General features: G+C 44.8%; 1 protein-coding gene across 1 annotated transcript in view; it reads left to right on the forward strand.

Annotated features, from left to right (window-relative positions):
• Window positions 1-314: 314 nt before the first annotated feature.
• The window catches only part of LOC103190102 (cartilage acidic protein 1), a 93,078-nt gene continuing 73,824 nt past the window's right edge, over window positions 315-19,568 (forward strand). The window contains exons 1-3 of the mRNA XM_042336825.1: window positions 315-342; window positions 14,346-14,472; window positions 15,616-15,884. Of these exons, the coding sequence (XP_042192759.1) occupies window positions 15,688-15,884 (197 nt within the window). The 5' untranslated portion in view covers window positions 315-342; window positions 14,346-14,472; window positions 15,616-15,687. The remainder of the gene's footprint in view (window positions 343-14,345; window positions 14,473-15,615; window positions 15,885-19,568) is intronic.

The following is a 19,568-nucleotide window of genomic DNA, read 5'->3' on the forward strand; positions in this document are numbered from 1 at the left end:
TGTTCTAGAGATTAACAAATGACTGGCAGTAGCTGTAAGCGAGCAATTCAATCTTGTGGTTCCACTGAGATTACACCCTGTCATGGCGTGTGATATTATCAGAACAGGTCCACGTGAATTAAAAATAGAAAGTGCTAGAGTTGCATGCAGCAGATCGATCAACACCTGAAACAGAGAGAGCTTAATGCTTCCAGTGCCACTCTTCTGAACTTCAGATTGTAGAGTCCTGTAGGTCAGTGGTTAGAGCACTTGACTCACAAGCGAGAGGACCTGGGTGGATTCCTGGGCAGGACGAAACGTTGGCCAAGTTTCATTACTTCACACGCCTCCGTTTACCTGGCAGTAAGTAGGAACCTGGTTGTTAGTCAACATTTGGATGTTATATATAAGGCTCTATATCAAATGCAAGGATTACTATTATTGATTTAGGACTCAATGATTTGAATTCTGTGTGGCACAAATGGACAGCTGGTTCAGTCAGTCTCGCTTTAATGTCTCGGTCACAAAATTGTATTGAAGCCCAACATTGGGACTTTGAACCCACAATCGAACTGATACTTGAGCATAGTGCTGGTTGAGTGGATGGGAGCACAGCATTGGCAGATGAGTGTTAAACTGAGATCGCTTCTGCCTAATGTTGAGACACTATTAAAAAAGTGGAGTCCTGTAGCTCAGTGGTTAGAGCACTCGCTTTGCAAGCGAGAGACCTGAGTTCAATTCCAGGCAGAGGGCGAAACCTTGGGCAAGTTTCCTTACTCCACACAGAGCCTAATAATAAACCCTCCAAAAAAACAAAACAATAATAAATTGGTCATTTTCAATCTACGACTGTTTGTGGGACATTGCGGTGCGCAATTGGCTGCCGCGATCGCCCACAAATATACAGTCAATTCACTTTACAGTGTGTTCTGTGAAGCGCTTTGGGACGTCCTCCCGACATGAAAAGCGCTATATCAAATGCAAGGATTATTATTATTATTATTATTATTAAAAGAGAAGAGAATTTCTCCTGCAGTTCTGGCCAACAATTAATTGGTTATCTGCCTCTTGGCTGTTTACGAGTCCTTGCTGTGTGTAAGTTAGCTGCTACTTTTGCCTAAAATTAAACAGTCACTTGACAGCAATTATCTGTACAGCACTTTAAGATGTTCAAACTGCGATTCAAATGCAATAATAATAATCCTTGCTTTTGATATAGCACTTTCCAGACATATCAAAGCACTTTGCAGACTATACTGCAAGGTAGGAGTGACTGTATTTTGTAGGGGAAATCATATTTTTCAGAAAAACACAAGGATTATTGTTATTGTATCCTTGGGAGTCGTTGCTCAGACACTCGCTCACACGTCCTGGGTTCGTTCCACTGGACTGGGTCCTGCTGTTATGCTGACTGTGCACAGCCACACTTCTGGAGACTCCCTGCCCACGTCCTGATCTGAGCACTCAGATTGGCGCCAATCACAGTGACCACAGGACATGTGTTGTGACATTATGAATAAGTCATAGTTTGACTGTGGAAGTATCGCGTTTTATCGGTATTAATAATTGATGGATGAAAATCAATGGCGGGCTCCGAAATTACAAATGCTACATGTCACACATCTTAGTTGCAAAGTATGATTAACACTGAAAATGTTATAGTAATGATAATAATCCTTGCATTTCATATAGGGCCTTATTAAGAATCCTTGCTCCTGTAACATCCAAATGTCTCAAAAGCCTTTTACTAGTAATTGCTGTTCAAGTGTAGTGACTGTATGTTTGTAGACAAATGCAGCAAGCAATTTGCAATCAGCAGACCTCACAAAGAGCCATGAAGTGAATTACTAATTTACTGTATCCAGAGGATTATTCTCCTGGACTCCAGTAGAAAATCTCTTCTCTTTTCCAATATTGTCTAGGAATCACTAATGTCTCCCTGAATGGGCAAACAAGACCTCTGTTTAATAATAATCTAATAACTTGCATTTGATATAGCACCTTATCACGTCTTTGAGACGTCTCAAAGCGTTTCACAGAATATACTATAAGCGAATTGACTGTATATTTTATGGGGGAAACGCAGCAGCCAATTGTGCACAGCAGCGTCCCACAAACAGTCGTGGATTGAGTGATTCATTTTTTAAAGGAATTATTACCCCTGGGAAAGCGATCTGCCAATCGACTGACAACCAAGTTCCTACTTACGCTTAAGGTAAACAGCGATGTGTGGAGTAAGGAAACTTGCCCAACGTTTCGCTCTACCCGGGAATCAAATGCAGGTCTCTCGCTTGCGAGGCGAGTGCTCTAACCACTGAGTTACAGGACTCCTTAAATTTATAAGAGATATTATGCCCCCCACCACAAAATAAAAGATTGGCTAATTGGCTGCTGCATTTCACCTCCAAAATACAGTCAATTCACTTTACAGTATATTCTGTGAAGCACTTTGAGACATCTCAAAGATATAAGGCACTATGTCAAATGCAACGATTATTATTATTACTATAAATGATCAAGTTCCTCTCAGCAATCGGGAGGAAGCAGTCAATTTTTTTTTAAGGCCAGTTTATAAATTATTGTCACAACCCCGGCCTTTCAAACTGAGAGAGCTAAAGCTTATATTTTATTGAAAAGAAAACTATTATTGAGTATTCTTTGTGCAGGAAGCTAGACAGTGGGAACAGCAGACTGTTCGATTAAAAGGGGAGAATTTCAGGCTAAGCTAGTTCTAGCCCCAGCCTGACGTTCACACTTGTCTGCTCTCCATACGGAATAGGTAATAGAAGTATGAATTCTGGACATTACCCACCCCGCTCTAGTCACAGGAACTAGTAAAGGAGTTACATACGTTTCTAGGAATGTTCTATAATTAGCCGGAAGAGCAGCAAATCGATTTCAATACCAATAAATGTAAAATATTGCACATCACTCAAAAAAATGTGCAATGTAAAAGAACAGTGAAAAGGATGGGATTGGCAGATATCAATATCTTTCAATACCTGGATAATATGGCACAGAATTAAAAAGACAAACAGAATAATAACGCAGATAAATAGCCAAAGCATTGTCCGAGGGTTATACTGAGATACACACCAGAGAAAGAGTACACAATTTCCCGGGGTTTATACCTTATAACAGTAGAGTACACATCTGCGGGAGCTATACTGAGATGCACACAAGAATTGTACGGCATGTGAGTCCGGGATAATAATAATCCTTGCATTTGATATGGTACCTTTTCATGTCACTGAGACGTCTCAAAGCGCTTCACAGAATATGCTGTAAAGTGGAGTGACACAGCAGCGTCCCACAAAAAGCCATGTAGTAAGTGACCAATTATATTTGGGGGAATTGTTGGCCAGGACATCAGGAGAGAGAAACCCCCTTCTCTTTTCGAATAGTCCATGGGATCTTTAACATCCACGGGACCTCGATTTAACGACTCATCCAAAGGAAGGCTATACAGCATAAAGATATGCATCCACAACAGATACCTGTGCTGGACACTGGAAAGCATAAGGAATCTAGGATTTGGAGCTGATGCAGAGAACAGTGATGAGAATGAGCAGTAGTGTAAAAGGATTTGGGCTTGGAAGAAGGACGAGAAAGAAACAGCGTTGAGGGAGGGGTACATCACTGTGACAGACCCGGAATATGACTGTAGACTGTAGGACACAGGAATGTGCAGAACCGGAATTTATTGCGAATCAAAGTTTACAAAAAATTTAAAATTCATGCATGAGTCTGCCTCTCATCCCCTTCAATTGATTGTTTCACAAATAGCTGGGGATTTGCATCTTAGACTAGGAATGTAGAACAAAGGTAAATAAATTAATAATAATCCTTGCACTTAATACGGCGCCTTATCACGTCTTTGAGATGTCTCAAAGCGTTTTACAGAATGTACGTAAAGTGAATTGACTGTATATTTTGTGGGCTAAACGTGGCAGCCAATTGTGCACAGCAGCGTCTCACAAACAGTCGTGGATTGAGTGACATTTTTTTTTAAGGAATTATTCCCCCCGGAAAAGTGATCGGCCAATCAACCTACGACCAGGTTCCTACTTACTGCACGCTACTCAGGTTCCTTCGTAAGCAGAGATGTGTGGAGTAAGGAAACTTGCCCAACGTTTTGCCCTGCCCGGGATTCAAACGCAGGTCTCTCGCTCTAACCACTGAGCTACAGGACTCCACTGATTTATAAGAGGTATTATTCCCTCCACCCCAAAGTAAAAAATGGTCTTTCAGTTCACAACTGTGGGACATTGTTGTGCACAATTAGCAGCTTTGTTTCACCCACAAAACATCACTACTCTTTACAATATATTCTGCGAAGCACTTTGAGATGTCTTAACGACATGATAAGGCGCGGTATCAAATGCAAGGATTATTATCGTGTGTGAGCACCAATCTTTTTATTTAAGGAGTGAAAGATGTTGTGGAACAATCGGCTAAATTAGGTTGTAGAGATATAAACAATTTGGGGGGAAACGAAGCTGGAGGCAATGAGAAGCTGTGCAGCTGATTCTTGACCATTTTCTATTCTTCTGCAGTTTATAATCAGCCTCCCATTCAATGCAGCGCCTACTTCATTGCAATATTTCAAAGAGCTTCACAAGTAATTACTGTTAAATGTAGTGACTGTGAATTTATAGGCAGGTACAGCAGCCGTTTTGTGCAAGGCAAGATCATCACAAGTTGCCATGAAGTGAGTGATCATTTTTCTGAAAGATTATTATCAGCCAGGACCCTGGGAGACCTCTTTTCAATTAGTGTTAGGTGTCAGTCTGGCTCAGTTGATAGCAGAAGGTTGTGGGTTCAAGCCCCACATTGCAACGTTGAACTCATTTCCATACAGTACTGAAGAGCTACATTTTTGGAAAATTGTTCTTTGGATGAGACATTAAACTTCCTTTTGCCTGTTCAGGTGGACGTTAAAGATCTCATGGCACTGCAGTATAAATAATCATGCCAGATAAAATTGATCAATCACTTCTTTGCTCTTTGTGCGACATTGCGATGTGCAAACTGGCCGCCATGTTCGCCTATAAAGTAGACAGTCACTACACTTTGCAGTAAATTCTATGGAGCGCTTTAAGATGTCCTCCCGATTTGAAAGATATTTCATTATTACTGTCACAAAATGTTTTAACATCCAATTGAACAGGACCTCGGTTTAACATCTTACCCCAATGGCAATGAGGTGCTTTTGCACTGTACTGGAATCTCACCCTTTACATAGGGTTTGAACCCACAAACTTCTGTCCCACAAGTGAGAGAGCGGGATTAATTTGGATAGCTCTTTCAAAGAGCCGGCACTGGCACGATGGACCGAATGCCCTCCTTCTGTGCTGAATAATTCTACGGTTCTACTGTAATTACCAATTGAGCCATCAAGCTGACGAGTTTGGATTTTGGATCAAATGGTTGTTAACAACAACATTACATTTGTATAGCGCTTTTCACATCAGGAGGATGTCCCAAGGCGCTGGACAGACAGAGTTACGGACCCGAGCTGGGGGTCGGTGTGGGAGAGGGCGGGGGGGAAGCATGGAGATCGCAAGCACGGTCGAAGAGGAGGGTCTTGAGGTGGGTCTTGAGATGGGGCTTGGAGGGGGCGAGACGGAGGGTCTGCGGGATGGAGTGGGGGCAGAGTGGCAGAAGGCCCGCCCGCCAATAGTGGGGCGAGCGAGGTGGGGGATGTGAAGCAAGCCAGAGCCTGCTGAGCGGAGGGAGCAAACAGGGTGAACAAGGGTTAGGAGGTCGCAGAGGTCGGGGGGAGCAATACCGTGGAGGGCTTTGAAGGTGAGGACCAGGATCTTGAACTGTATCCTCTGTGTGATGGGAAGCCAGGGGAGTCGGGTGAGGATGGGGGTGATAGGGTTACGGAGCCTGGTGCGGGAGAGGACATGGGCTGCAGAGTTCTGGATAATCTGCAGCATATGGAGGGAGGAGTTGGCGAGGCCGACAAGCAGGGAGTTTGCATAGAACGCATGTATGAGGGGTTAATGTAGCCAGTTCCCCCCTTCTGCCCCCTCCCACATTAAAATCCTGTCACAAATTTGCTTCACACTGCGATAGATTGAACATTGTTTCCTAACAAATGGATTCAGTTGTTAATAGGTCCCACTGGATCCCTGCTGTTAGCAGTTTGAGAAAGCATGAATTACCCTAATTTCTGGAGCAGAAGGCTTTCTGATTTGGAAACCATACTCGGATTAATCTCGAAAGTTAATGTGTTTTTTTTTCATGCGGGGCGGGGCGGTTGGGCAGGAGTTGTTTGAGATGACGTTGCAACTAAGCAACAGTTGTTGATTAACGTCTCCCAGATCCAGGCTGGTTGCCTTTGTCTGTCATCGTTATTTTAAGTTGGGTCCTACAGTGCTTTGGCCGTGCTATGAATCATTCCTGTCTTCCTGGTGCCTGAGGCACAAGCCTGAGAAGGATCCTCGGCAAAGCCTATTCATTAAGGGGCTTGTCTACCTGTGTGGTCTGAGATTTCATGAAGCTCTCATCATGTGTGAAACGTTGTAGAATCGGGTATGGACTATTTTGCTCCTAATACTGACCACTGATCGTATATCACAAGGGGCCCTTACGGGGAGAAAGTCACCATATTTGAGAGCTTCCCAGCAAGCTATACATGTTTTGGAAGTGACTAGGAATCCACGGTTCTAAATATTCAGTCTAAGGTCTGTCCAGGAGGTAGGACTCTCTGTGTTGCAACAGATGCTATTTGGCAAGATAAGCTATAGCTCTGCTTTTTAAAATATCCCTTGTCGACTCCTCCAACAGCACAGTGGTTGAAGCCTCTGCTGGGGGTAAGAAAATCTTGTATGGACCAGGTTTGACTTGTACTCTGTGCTGCGAAAATACTGGAAAACAAAACAAAGGCTTTTTTTTTCATCCTTCACTGACTTTCAGGAACCAAAGGTTTCTGAGAAAATCTGGAATCTCAAACTGGAAATTGCTAGGAAAGTAATAATGATAATTTTTGCATTTCATACAGTGCCTATAGTAATAATAATACTTGCATTTGATATGCAACAACAACAAAATTACATTTGTATAGCGCATTTCACGTCGGGAGAACATAAGCACCTTATCACGTCTTTGAGACTTCTCTAAGCATTTCACAGAATATATGGTAAAGTGAATTCACTGTGTATTTTGTGGCCGAAACACGGCAGCCGATTGTGCACAGCAGCAACCCACAAACAGTCGGGATTGTGTGACCAATTTTGTTTTTGAGGGAATATTAGCAGGGGAAAGTGATCTACCAATCGACTAACAACCGGGTTCCTACTTACTGCTAGGTAAACAGAGGCGTGTGGAGTAAGGAAACTTGCCTAAGGTTTCACCTTGCCCAGGAATCGAACCTAGGTCCTCTCGCTTGCGAGGCGAGTGCTCTAAACACTATGCTGACATCGAAATGCCTTAAAACATGTCACAGTATTTGCTGCCAAGTGAAGTGATTGTGTTTGTAAGCAGATGCAGCAATCAGTTTGCGCACTGCAAGATCCCATAAACAATTACAATGAGACTCACTGATTAATTTGGAGGATTGTCGGCCAGACTCCCTTGCAGACCGGGGTACACTTTACATCTCATCAGAAGGACTAAGTTCAACAATATATTACTTGCCCCAATGCTGAGCTGGAGTGTCAGATCAAAATCCTGACCTGGAGCTTCAACCCACAGCTTTCTGACCCAGAAATAAGGGCATCACTGACTGAGTTAAGCTGAAACCTACTGAGATAATGAATCAACAGCAAGTTGCACAGCTTTGGGTAAGGTTGCAGCAACATAGAATGGCCAAAAAGAGGGATGCAAAGGCTAGTGTTGAGGATTGACAGTATTAGAGGGATGAGCAGTATGGAACAGCAACAACATTTATAGCACCCTTTACACGGGGTAGCGTCTCGGAGCTCTTAAAGGATAAGCTCTTCAAGACAGATAGCAGAAAGTATTTCTTTACTCAGAAAGTAATAACAACTGGAAAAGGTTGTCAGTAAAGGTGGTATAAGCTAGGACACTAGACGTTTAGAAAACAGCTTGATGTTGTAATGGGGGGTGGGGGGCTGGAGGACAGTAGGGTGGGTGCACTGAAGGGCCTTCCTCATCCAAACCGATCTTGTGGAAAGTATGTCTTTAAATAGAGGGAATTCAAGACTGGAGAATGTCCCAAGAGGGTGGTCGAGGCTGGAATATAAGCTGAAGAATCATCTTGGTGTTGTAATGGGAAGACACTGTTCTGAAAGCATGAGATCAATTGGGTCAAAGGATCCTCTTCATCTGAACCTCTCTGGTGATCTTGAGAGGACAGGACTGAGATCGCTGCTCTGCCATGTCCAGGGAGAAAGTAAGAGACTGGCAGGGTTGACCTTCAGTCTTGTCCTTTTGACGGTTTGGCCTCCCCGTCACTCTATCAAGACAGCTTGTGACTGTGTCCATTACTGCTTAATTAAAAAAAAGAAATTGGATCCGTAGATAGTGAGTTCAATCCATACCTATCCCCATTACTGACTACTGTCCACAAGGTCTCCAACCCAGAGCAGCACAGCTTTCAGTCCAGAGAAATCAATCAGCAAAGAGGAATATTGGTTACAACAAATGCTTAGTAATGAGCATAATTTACTTGAATGGAAGAAACATCTATAATGCTGTGTTTATCATCTAGAGGGCATATAGTGACTGGCAGTCTGTTAGACACTGATAGCAGAGGAGGGAAGAAGAGGTCGCAGTTATGTAAAACACTGTCCTAACAACAACAACAAATTACCCTTGGATAGTACCCTTCACATTGGAAAGACCTCCCAGGTTGCTGGACAATCAGGGGTTTTGGACCCGAGGTAGGGGTTGGGGTCAGGAGGCGTGGTGGGACAGGGGGGTGGGACAGTGGCTGAAGGCACGGTGGAAGAGGAAGGTCTTTAGGTGGAACTTGAAGGAAGCAAGAGGAGAGGGTGATGGGAGGGATTGTGGGATAGAGTTCCAGAGTGTGGGGGCAGAGATGCTGAATGCACACTGGCATTGGGGCGGGAAATATGGGGGATCTGGAGCAGGCCGGCATCTGCCGAGCAGAGGGAGTGGACAGGCTGATATGGGGTTAGGAGGTCACAAAGGTAGGGGAGCAAAGCAATGGAGGGCTTTAAGACTATTGCCTTAAAATTTAAGGTAGCACAGATTCTTAAATCCCATCTTAATGTGAAAGCTGTTTTCCACAGATCTCAATTTGCCTTCTAAATCGAGAGTGAATTGAAGCCTTTTTCCAAAATTCTGCGCAGTCATAAATTTTGTCAAAAATAGTCTTAAGACAAAGACCCAGATGTAATTCTGGCCTCCGATTCCCCGGGAGTACATTGTGGCCTGGAATGAAATCTGATTTTCGTTTTCCTGATAAGAAATTGAGTGTCCTATGTGGCTGCTGTAAATTGCCAGCGTTGCTGGTGTGAGGGGTATGTGGAGTCCTGTCGGGTAGTGGTTAGAGCACTCGCCTTGCAAGTGAGAGGACTCGGGTTTGAAATCTCAGGCAAGTTTCCTTACTCCACACGCCTCTGTTTACCTTGCAGTAAGTAGGAGACCATTTGTTAGTTGATTGGCAGATCACTTTCTGGGGGTAATGATCCCTTCAAAAAAATAATAATTTGGTCACTCAATTCACGACTGTTGTGGGACGCTGCTGTGCGCAATTGGCTGCTGTGTTTCTCCCACAAAATATGCAATCAATTCACTTTACACTATATTCTGTGAAGCGCTTTGAGATGTCTCAACGATGTAATAAGGCTCTATTATCTTTATCCCAAAGGTATGAAAAATACAGTTTCATCATAGATTCCAAATAAAGACACTCCAGTACAGCGCTGGAGGAGAACTGTATTTTCAGAGACGCTATCCTTCCGTTGAAACGCTAAACTGAAATCTCAGGTGGACGTTAAAGATCCCATGGAATATTCGAAAAGAGAATGATACTTCTCTCTCACCCGGTGTCCTGGATGACAATCCCCCAGATAACATCACTTCATATCTGCTTGTGGGATGTTGCTGTGCGAAAATTGGCTGCCTTGTTTGCCTCCAAATGCACAATCGCTACACTTTACAGTAAAATTTAAGGGAGCACAGATTTTTATAAAATTTAAGCCCTTTTAGATATCTTGGTAATAATAATTCTTGCATTTAATACAGCGCCTTATCATAGAGACATCTCAAAGCGCTTCACAGAATATATTGTAAAGTGGAGTGACTACTGTATTTTGTGGGTGAAATATTATTTACTGATAAAGCAATATATCAAATCCAATCATGCATATGTATTATCCCTCGTGCTATTGAATATGTTAGAATCTGTTAAGAACCATCATCATTTTCTATCTATTACTAAAGACCAATCATAGGGTGAATTCCTAGCCACCTGCCCTCTTGACTTTGGCAATAGTCGATTGGCGGACCACTTTTACAGGGGTAATAATTGTTTTAAAATTTATTTTGTGGGACGCTGCTGTGCGCAATTGGTGGCTGCATTTTACCCACAAAATATACAGTCAGTTCACTTTACAGTATATTCTGTGAAGTGCTCTGAAAGGTCTTGAAGAAGTGATAAAGCACTATATCAAATGCAAGGATTATTATTTTTAATTGGTGGAGAGACCGACCCAGTGGAGGGAGATAGGAGTTGACACCTTTCAGGAGAGGAGGTGAGAAACATTGGAGGAAAAAATGTCAAGTATTTTAAATATATACACATTATATAGATAGTGGCTTAAAAGAATTAGGCTAATAAATAGATTAGAGAAAATTGTCTTGAATTCAGCAATTGATAGGTGGGTTGCTATAGAAACAGGATGTAGACTCTCTCAGAATATGCTAACTTGTATTAACACTGAAGGCACTCAATTTAGAAGAATTACAAGCCATTCTGGCATATATTTGCCAGCGCTGAGTCATATTGACAACAAATAGGCTTAGTCAGCAGCACAGTCCTCTCACCTCTGGGTTTAATTCTTTATTCAAGCTCACAGTCTACACACATGATCCGGTACTGGACAGGTGAAACATTGCTGGAAGTGCTGTTCTTCTGATGACATGTTAAAGCGAGGGCCTGTCTTGCTTGTTCATTCAACCTGGTGTTGTTTAAGATGGTGCTGAATTGTGGATCCTTAATTTGGAAACCAATTTACTACAGTATGGAAAAGAACCAGCTTCCAAATCGAGACTGAATTCATGAATTTTCCCCAAATCTGCACCATCTTCAATTTTACGATAAAGTTTTAAAACTAAAGACAAAAGGGAATTGGATCGACCCTTGAAAAGTACACATTTGCATAGCTATGGGGTGAGAACGGGGGGGGGGGTGGGACTGATTGGATAGCTCTCTGAAAGAACTGGCACAGTCACGAATGGTCTCCTCTGTGCTGCTATTCTATGATTCTATGACTAGTGCTGGGATGAATTTGACACCTTTGGAGCAGAACTCTGGCTCATTATTTCTCCTTCACTGGCATTCGGGAGTTGAGGTCAACAGTAACGCCAAGGTCCGTATCAGTTAAGAGGAAATGTCCAAACAGGTGACATTAGGCACCATTGAGAAGCGGAGGGGGATTGAGTAATCTTCTTACCCGGATTGTGGTATGGTTAATGAAAGCTGCAGTCCTTGACCAGGACACACACGTATACCCTCCATAGCAATGTAGCCATACATCACTGGTAATAGTCCAAGGCTATGGCATTGGTAGGTTAATGAGTCACATCAGTCTTCAGCCAGGTGGAACCTTTTTATTTTGTTAACTGTATAAGCAATAAACAATGTATTGTTTCTACGGATACAAATAACAATAATAATCCTTGCATTTGATATGGCGCCTTATCACATCTTCCAGAAGTCTCAAGTGCTTCACAGAATATAATGTAAAGTGAATTGATTGTATGTTTTGTGGGCAGCCAATTGCACACAGCAGCGTCCCACAGATGTGGATTGAAGTCATCAAATTATTTTTTTGAAGCAATTTTTACCTCTAGAAAAGCGATCCACAATTGACTAACAACCGGGTTCCTACTTACTGCTGGTAAACAGGGATGTGTGGAGTAAGTATAGGAATATAAGAGCAAAAGGAAGCCATTCAGCCTAGCCAGCCTACCGGTTTATTATCTGTTAATTCCGAGTATTAATTATTTCCCAATTGCCTCTGTCTCTATACCCTGAAGGGGCAGTCTGTCCAACGTTCTCTTTCACGTGAATAAATGTTTTCTGATCTCACTTCTAACCGGTCTATCATTTGAAGGTTAATAATAGTGATAGCATTCGAGAGTGCCATTAACATCAACAATTCTTAAAGTGCTTCACAGGAAATCCTTTTTAGGAGTACACGGCAGCCAATTTGCACACAGCAAAATCCCATAAACAGGAGGGCAGGGAGCATCTGTCAACAACTTCACTGGAAGACTGTTGGCCAGGAAACCGTGAGAAACTTTTTCCAATTGTGTGCAATGATCTTTAACATCCACACAAAGAGCTTTGTCTCATCTGAAGGAAAGCACCTCCATCAAGGCAAGATAGACCCACTCCCTGTCACTACCTGTGTGAGCTCAAAGTCATAAGGTGCGACATTGCCCCACCACTCGAGACATAACATAAAGACTTGTCAAATGTATATCGAAGACTTGTCAGCAGTCTCTGAATGGCCACAATCTGATATCAATACCTATCCACAGAACCTGGACACCAGATACTTGAACGTTTCCTCAGTGAAGCATTTGCTCCTTTATTTTTTAAAAAAGATTGATTTAAAAACACTCCCCAACACACACTCACACGGGCACACACACACAGGCACACACACACAGGCACACACACACACACACACAGAATTACACACACACACACACACAATTACACACACATACACACACACACACACAATTACACACACACACACACACACAGGCACACACACACAATTACACACACACACACAGGCACACACACACAATTACACACGCACACACACACACACACACAGGCACACACACACACAGGCACACACACACAGGCACACACCACACACACACACACACACACACACAGGCACACACACACACACACACACACACACAGGCACACACACACAATTACACACACACACACAGGCACACACACACACACAATTGCACACAGGCACTCACACACACGATTACTCACACAGGCACAGTGTGTGGAGAGCACCAGCGTTAGCGATGGGAACAACAATATACACTGGGGCGAGAGAGAGAGGGTCCAGTGAGTTTCTGTGAGTGTAATTCTATTGACTTGAGAGAGTTCCTGTATGGAGGGTGTTGGGGGAGGGTGTTGGGGAGAGGGTGTTGGAGAGGGTGTTGGGGAGAGGGTGTTGGGGAGAGGGTGTTGGAGAGGGTGTTGGGGGAGGGTGTTGGAGAAGGTATTGGGGAGGGTGTTGGAGAAGGTATTGGGGAGGGTGTTGGAGAGGGTATTGGGGAGGGTGTTGGGGAGAGGGTATTGGGGAGAGGGTGTTGGAGAGGGTGTTGGGGGAGGGTATTGGAGAGGGTGTTGGAGAGGGTGTTGGGGGAGGGTGTTGGAGAAGGTATTGGGGAGAGTGTTGGAGAGGGTGTATTGGGAGAGGGTGTATTGGGGGAGGGTGTTGGAGAGGGTATTGGGGAGGATGTTGGAGAGGGTGTATTGGGGAGGGAGTTGGAGAGGGTGTATTGGGAGAGGGTGTATTGGGGGAGGGTGTTGGAGAGGGTATTGGGGGAGGATGTTGGAGAGGGTGTATTGGGGAGGGTGTTGGAGAGGGTGTATTGGGAGAGGGTGTATTGGGGGAGGGTGTTGGAGAGGGTATTGGGGAGGATGTTGGAGAGGGTGTATTGGGGAGGGTGTTGGAGAGGGTGTATTGGGAGAGGGTGTATTGGGGGAGGGTGTTGGAGAGGGTGTATTGGGAGAGGGTGTATTGGGGGAGGGTGTTGGAGAGGGTATTGGGGAGGGTGTTGGAGAGGGTGTATTGGGAGAGGGTGTATTGGGAGAGGGTGTATTGGGAGAGGGTGTATTGGGAGAGGGTGTTGGAGAGGGTGTATTGGGGAGGGTGTATTGGGGAGGGTGTATTGGGGAGGGTGTTGGGGAGAGGGTGTTGGGGAGGGGGTGTTGGGAGAGGGTGTATTGGGAGAGGGTGTATTGGGAGAGGGTGTTGGGGAGGGGGTGTTGGGGTGTGTGTGGATGGGGTGGGGTGGGGGGGGACAGCCCACGGGCTGATCAGCCATTGGGTTTCACTCCCTGTGTTGTAACGGGGAGGGCTGTGAGGCTGAGATTGGCTCATCACCACCAGTCACTGCAGAAGGCGACCGACATCTATATAAACCCTCAGGAGCGGCCGAGACGGTACAGTGATGAGAGGGGATACAGACAGAGGACCACAGTCCCACTCACTGCCACAACACCGTCCACCCAAAGGGATCTAAGGTCCAGAACAGCGGCCAATAACCCATTGCACTGTGAGTAACCAACATCTTTAGACACTATTTCTCATTTCAATTTTTTTTTAACCCCTAAAAGACACCGTTAACGCTGCAAAGCCTGAACTGGGGTCGGATTGGGTACCATCCGGAGGGGATTCGGACGCTACAAGTTGTACCGTTATCACTACCGTCAGGAGATGTTTCTGCTTTTGCGAACGATTTCTTTTTGTTTTGTTTTTCCAGTGTGTGGAGAGGGAGAGGGAGAGGGAGAGGGGGAGAAAAAAAAAGTTGACGAGGGACGAGTTATTATTTTATTCTGTCAAAAGACCAGGTTTAGAAAATATTAGAGCAAATCCCCCCCCATCCGAGTAAATATTTATATATTTCACAGTACATCTTTCATATATAACCTATTGAAAGTGAGAGCTGTTCATTTAATATCTGTGCGACAATAATATTTACAGTTTTCGGACTGGGAGGGAAGGTAACTCCTCTCTCCACTCCGTCCAAAAGCAAAGCATCGTTTGCCTTCATCGCGTCGCTATTTTAAATCACTTTTTTTTTTTGCGCTGAAGCGGTTTTTTTTCTCTCTGTTACACGATTGCAAATCCGTGTCAAGTGGGGACTTCGCTCACAGTCACAGAGGGATATCACTGCACCGCATCAACTGCGACTGACTGACTGCACTGCCCTGGAAACTGGTCACAAACCTCAGCTCTCACCCCCCACTCTGTCCTCATCTCCCCCTCTGTCTCTCTCTCTCTCTCTCTAACCCCCTCTCTCTCCCCTCTTCCCTCCATCTCACCCTCTCTCTTCCCTCGTCCCCCCCTCTCACTCTCTCTCTCGCCTCTTTCCTCCCTCTCTCCATCTCTCGTCCCCCCCTCTTTCCTCCCTCTCTCTTCCCCTTCTCTCCTCTTTCCTCCCTCTCTCCCGCTCTCTTCCCCCTCTCTCCCCTCTTTCCTCCCTCTCTCCCCTCTTTCCTCCCTCTCTCCCTCTCTCATCCCCCTCTCTCCCCTCTTTCCTCCCTCTTTCCCTCTCTCTTCCCCCTCTCACCCTCTCTCTCTCCCCTCTCTCTTCCCCCTTCACACCCCCTCTCTCCCCCTCTCCTCTCTTCCCCCTCTCCCCCTCTCTCTCTCCAGCTCCAGGTGCAACTCTTATTCCACCCCTTCCTCTTTACAGCCGTTTGCTGTCTCCGAAGAAACCAGTCAGTCAAACTCCTGAAGATACCCAGAGACAGACAGAGAGAGAGAGATGGAGATGTTCGCCTGTATCTTATCTGTGGCTGTTATATTCCCCTCACTGGTCGCCCAGAGAACAGAGCCAATCTTCACAGCCATCACTGACACTGTGCTACCCCCCGACTATGACAACAACCCGACCCAACTCAACTATGGAGTGGCCATCACTGATGTGGACAACGATGGGAATCTGGAGATCGTGGTAGCAGGGTAGGTCCAGCAGCTGTTTCTCAGGGCCATTTCCTACACCTGCATTGTCTGTCTGTCTGTGTCTGTCTGTCTGTGAGTGTGTGTCTGTGTTTCTTTTGGAAAAGGATAATTTGGAGTGCCATCTCTCTGTTGGAGTTGATCATTCTGGCAGTTTTCCCACCGCCGTCCCCCGGCACCATGTCTGATCTCCTCTTTGCCTGAGGGAGATGGTTCCACAAAGGTTGGCTCCCCGCCCCTGGTGTCTCTTCTGACTTGAACGCACTTTGCAGTGAGCATCGCGGGTTAGTGGTGAGAAGCTGAGATGGATTTACTGAGACCCAGGAGCGCTGAGCTCAATTGTATCTCTCTCTCTCCTCGCTGCTGCTCACCCCATTAATAATAACATAATAATAATCCTTGCATTTGATACAGCTCCCTATCACGTCTTCAAAACACCTCAAAGCGCTTCACAGGATACCCTGTAAAGTGAATTAACTGTACATTTTGTGGCCGAAATTCGAGATCAACTGCGACCACAAGTGGAGGGGCAGAGAAACAAACCTGGGATCTTTCCACAGTGGATGGTTTGGCTATATAGTCGCTGAGCTGTCAGGTTAAATCAATGTGCCGGTTCCAGACTAGTGACCACTTTCCACTTTTTATTCCATTCGCTCGCTTTGCTGCTCTGTATCCTTCAATATTCGCTGGCTGAGAAACTGTCTGTTATATCCTCGTTATATATATATTTTTTAACTCAATTCAATGTTCCCGTCTCTGTCCTACACATCCTCTAGCCTTCAGTCTATCTGTTCCCCACTACCTCTCATTTATCTTCCCCGGCTGCCCCGACTCCCATCACTCTTTGTCACTCTCCATCACTGTGTAAGTCTGTCTCTCCTCCAGCCTTCATTTGCACAGACCCACAACTTCTCAAAATAAATTTCCGGGAGATTATCTGACGCTGTGTGAATTTCCTGACCTCACGCCCCACAGAAAGGGAGGTATTAAATTTGCCATTTCCATGCGTCGTCGACTGACTTATGAAATTGCACATTTTCTATGCAGCCTTTCTTTAAAAAAAAACACACACAACCTGCATTTATAAGAAGATTGCATCCAAGTGCGGCTCACGGTATCATTTAGGGGGTTAAAAAGGGAGGGTCAGCATATTTTTAGTGAGCTTGAAAAGGTTGCTCGTTATTCAACAAAACACATGAAGGTTGGGGGTAAAACACTAAATGTACATGTGCACTTTTCTCTGGTGATTTGCTTTCCTGCTTTTACCATGTTAACCCTTGCTTTGAAACAAAAATCGCACCCTGTTTTACAGTGACATTGTTCTAGTCAGTCGCCAACTCCCTGAGGTTTAGGTGTCTCTGGAACTCCCTTCCTCCATCTCTCTCTTTCATCCCCTCCCTCAATCTTCAATTCTTGTCTCAAAAGCTACCTCTTCGATCACGTCTATAGTTTCCCCCCCTCCCTTCCCGTTGCAGCTTGTTGTCAAAGTGTTCTGAGATGTTATTGTAATTAAATAATACTAAGTACTTGTGTTGGAGGGCAGGGAGTGTGTGTGTTATGAAGGACGCATATAAATACGAGTTGTTGGATTGGGTTTAGCTGTGATAGCCGTGGTTTTTAGACCTGGTTTTTGACGCGTTTCCTATGTGGCAGAGAGCAACGTTTGGTTGAGAATTCCTTTTGAATTAATTTTGTTGTTTTTCTTATTGCCTCGGGGAGTTTATATGCCTGGGTGATCCTGTTTTTTTCCACTTGCGCCTTGTGGTTCTATCTCGCGGTAGAATTTTAACTGTGTGCGCGTTATTTTCTGGGTCCCAGCCCTTGCATCAAATGACCGATTGATGCTTCAGTCTAACTGCTCGTTAGGTTCTCTCTTTGCCTATCCACCCAAAACCTTCTGTCTCACCACATTGACCAGCAACAGATAGTAATAATCCTTGTGTTTGATACAGCACCTCATCACGTCGTTGAGACATCTCAAAGTGCTTCACAGAATATATTGTAAAGTGAACTGACTGTACACTTTGTGGGCGAAAGGCACCAGTCAATTGCACACAGCAGCGTCCCACAAACAGTCGTGAATTATGTGAGCAAATTATTATTATTTATTTATCTGTTAAAAATAATTTTAAATGAAAAATAATAATAATTTTAAACGTAAATGCAAGTTGTTGTTATCCCTCAGTTGTTGGGCCTCTCTTCCCTGCCTGTTATCTTCTCTCTGGCTCATTGCTCTGAGGTTTCTTTCAGCCTTGCTTTGATTTGTCCATGGATCTACTGAGATGCGTCCTTTGAAATACATCTCTTCGATTTATGTCTTTGGTTAACATCTATAAATCTCTTTCCCAGCTGGTGTCGATTCTATTTGCAAAGCATTTTAAGATATTCCTTAACATGGAAGGCACTGTACAATTGCTAATTTATTTGAATGTTCCTTTACGTCCTGCCAAATTAGTGTTTGATCTGAAGAACTATGGTTTCGCTATAATTTGGTACATGTTATGAAAGGCAATGACATTAATAATAATGCTAGCATCTGATACAGCCCCCATTACACTGAAACATCATGAAACGCTTCATAAGTAATTCTGTCAAGTGCAGTGATTGTGGATTTATAGGCAAATGCAGTAGCCATTTTACAACTAATGACTGACCTCGTTGGGGAGGGGGTGGGGGATGTGAGTGGGGTCTCCTCGGAGCTAAACTGACTTCAAGGTGACATGCCTGACAATAAAATGTCGGAATCGAACCCCCCCTCTGTGACGGTCTCTAGTCCTGCCCCTGAGCCAGGAGGGGCCGCAGTATCCCAGGGCACTCACTGCTGATGGCACCACAGCCGTGCCCGGCTCATCAGCCGGACCTGGAAGGGCCGACCAGTCACTGGGGACAGGGAATCCTCCCCCTCAGCTCCTGTGAACCCTGCAGCCAAAGGCCTAATGGGTAGGGTGGTCCTCGCTGGATAAGCAGTGGGAAAGCTGGCCAGTCAGTCATATCAATGGCAAGTTTTGTGGGTTTAGGGGGTTACACTCCAGCAGTTACCCCAACACACACTCTGGGGTCCCCAAGCCTTGGCTCTTGCCAACCTGTGCGTAATACTTTCTGGAATTAGGTAAACCGGATTGTGTCTCCAGGAAGAAAGAGAGCGCATTCCTTTCCAACAATATATCTCTGGGATTTCCATGTGTTGGTGGGATGCATGGAATTTTCAGTTTGGTTTGGAGACTCTTATGCATGGGGATGGGTTTCCGCGTGTGTCAGACACCCAGCTGACTTAAAAAAAATGTAAGTAATTTTGCACACATCAAGATCCAACTATCAGCCATTAAGTGAATAGCCAATTTATTGGTTGGATAGCACACCAGGAGGAACTCCTGTCCCATAACATAGAGACCTGTAATTCAGTGGTTAGAGCACTCGTCTCAGAAGCGAGAGGACCTGGGTACCATTCCCAGGCAGGGTGAAACGTTGGGCAAGTTTCCTTACCTGATACACCTCTTGTTTACCTAGCAGTGAGTAGGAACCCAGTTGTTAATCGATTGGCGGATCGCTTTTCCGGGAGAAATAATCCCTCCAAAAAAAAATGGTTAGGTCACTCAATCCACGACTTTGTGGGACGCTGCTGTGCGCTATTGGCTGCCGCGTTTCGCCCACAACATATGCAGTCAATTCACTTTACAGTGTACTCTG

This window comes from Callorhinchus milii, unplaced genomic scaffold (genome assembly GCF_018977255.1).
Source record: "Callorhinchus milii isolate IMCB2004 unplaced genomic scaffold, IMCB_Cmil_1.0 Scaffold7, whole genome shotgun sequence".
NCBI lineage: Eukaryota > Metazoa > Chordata > Chondrichthyes > Chimaeriformes > Callorhinchidae > Callorhinchus > Callorhinchus milii.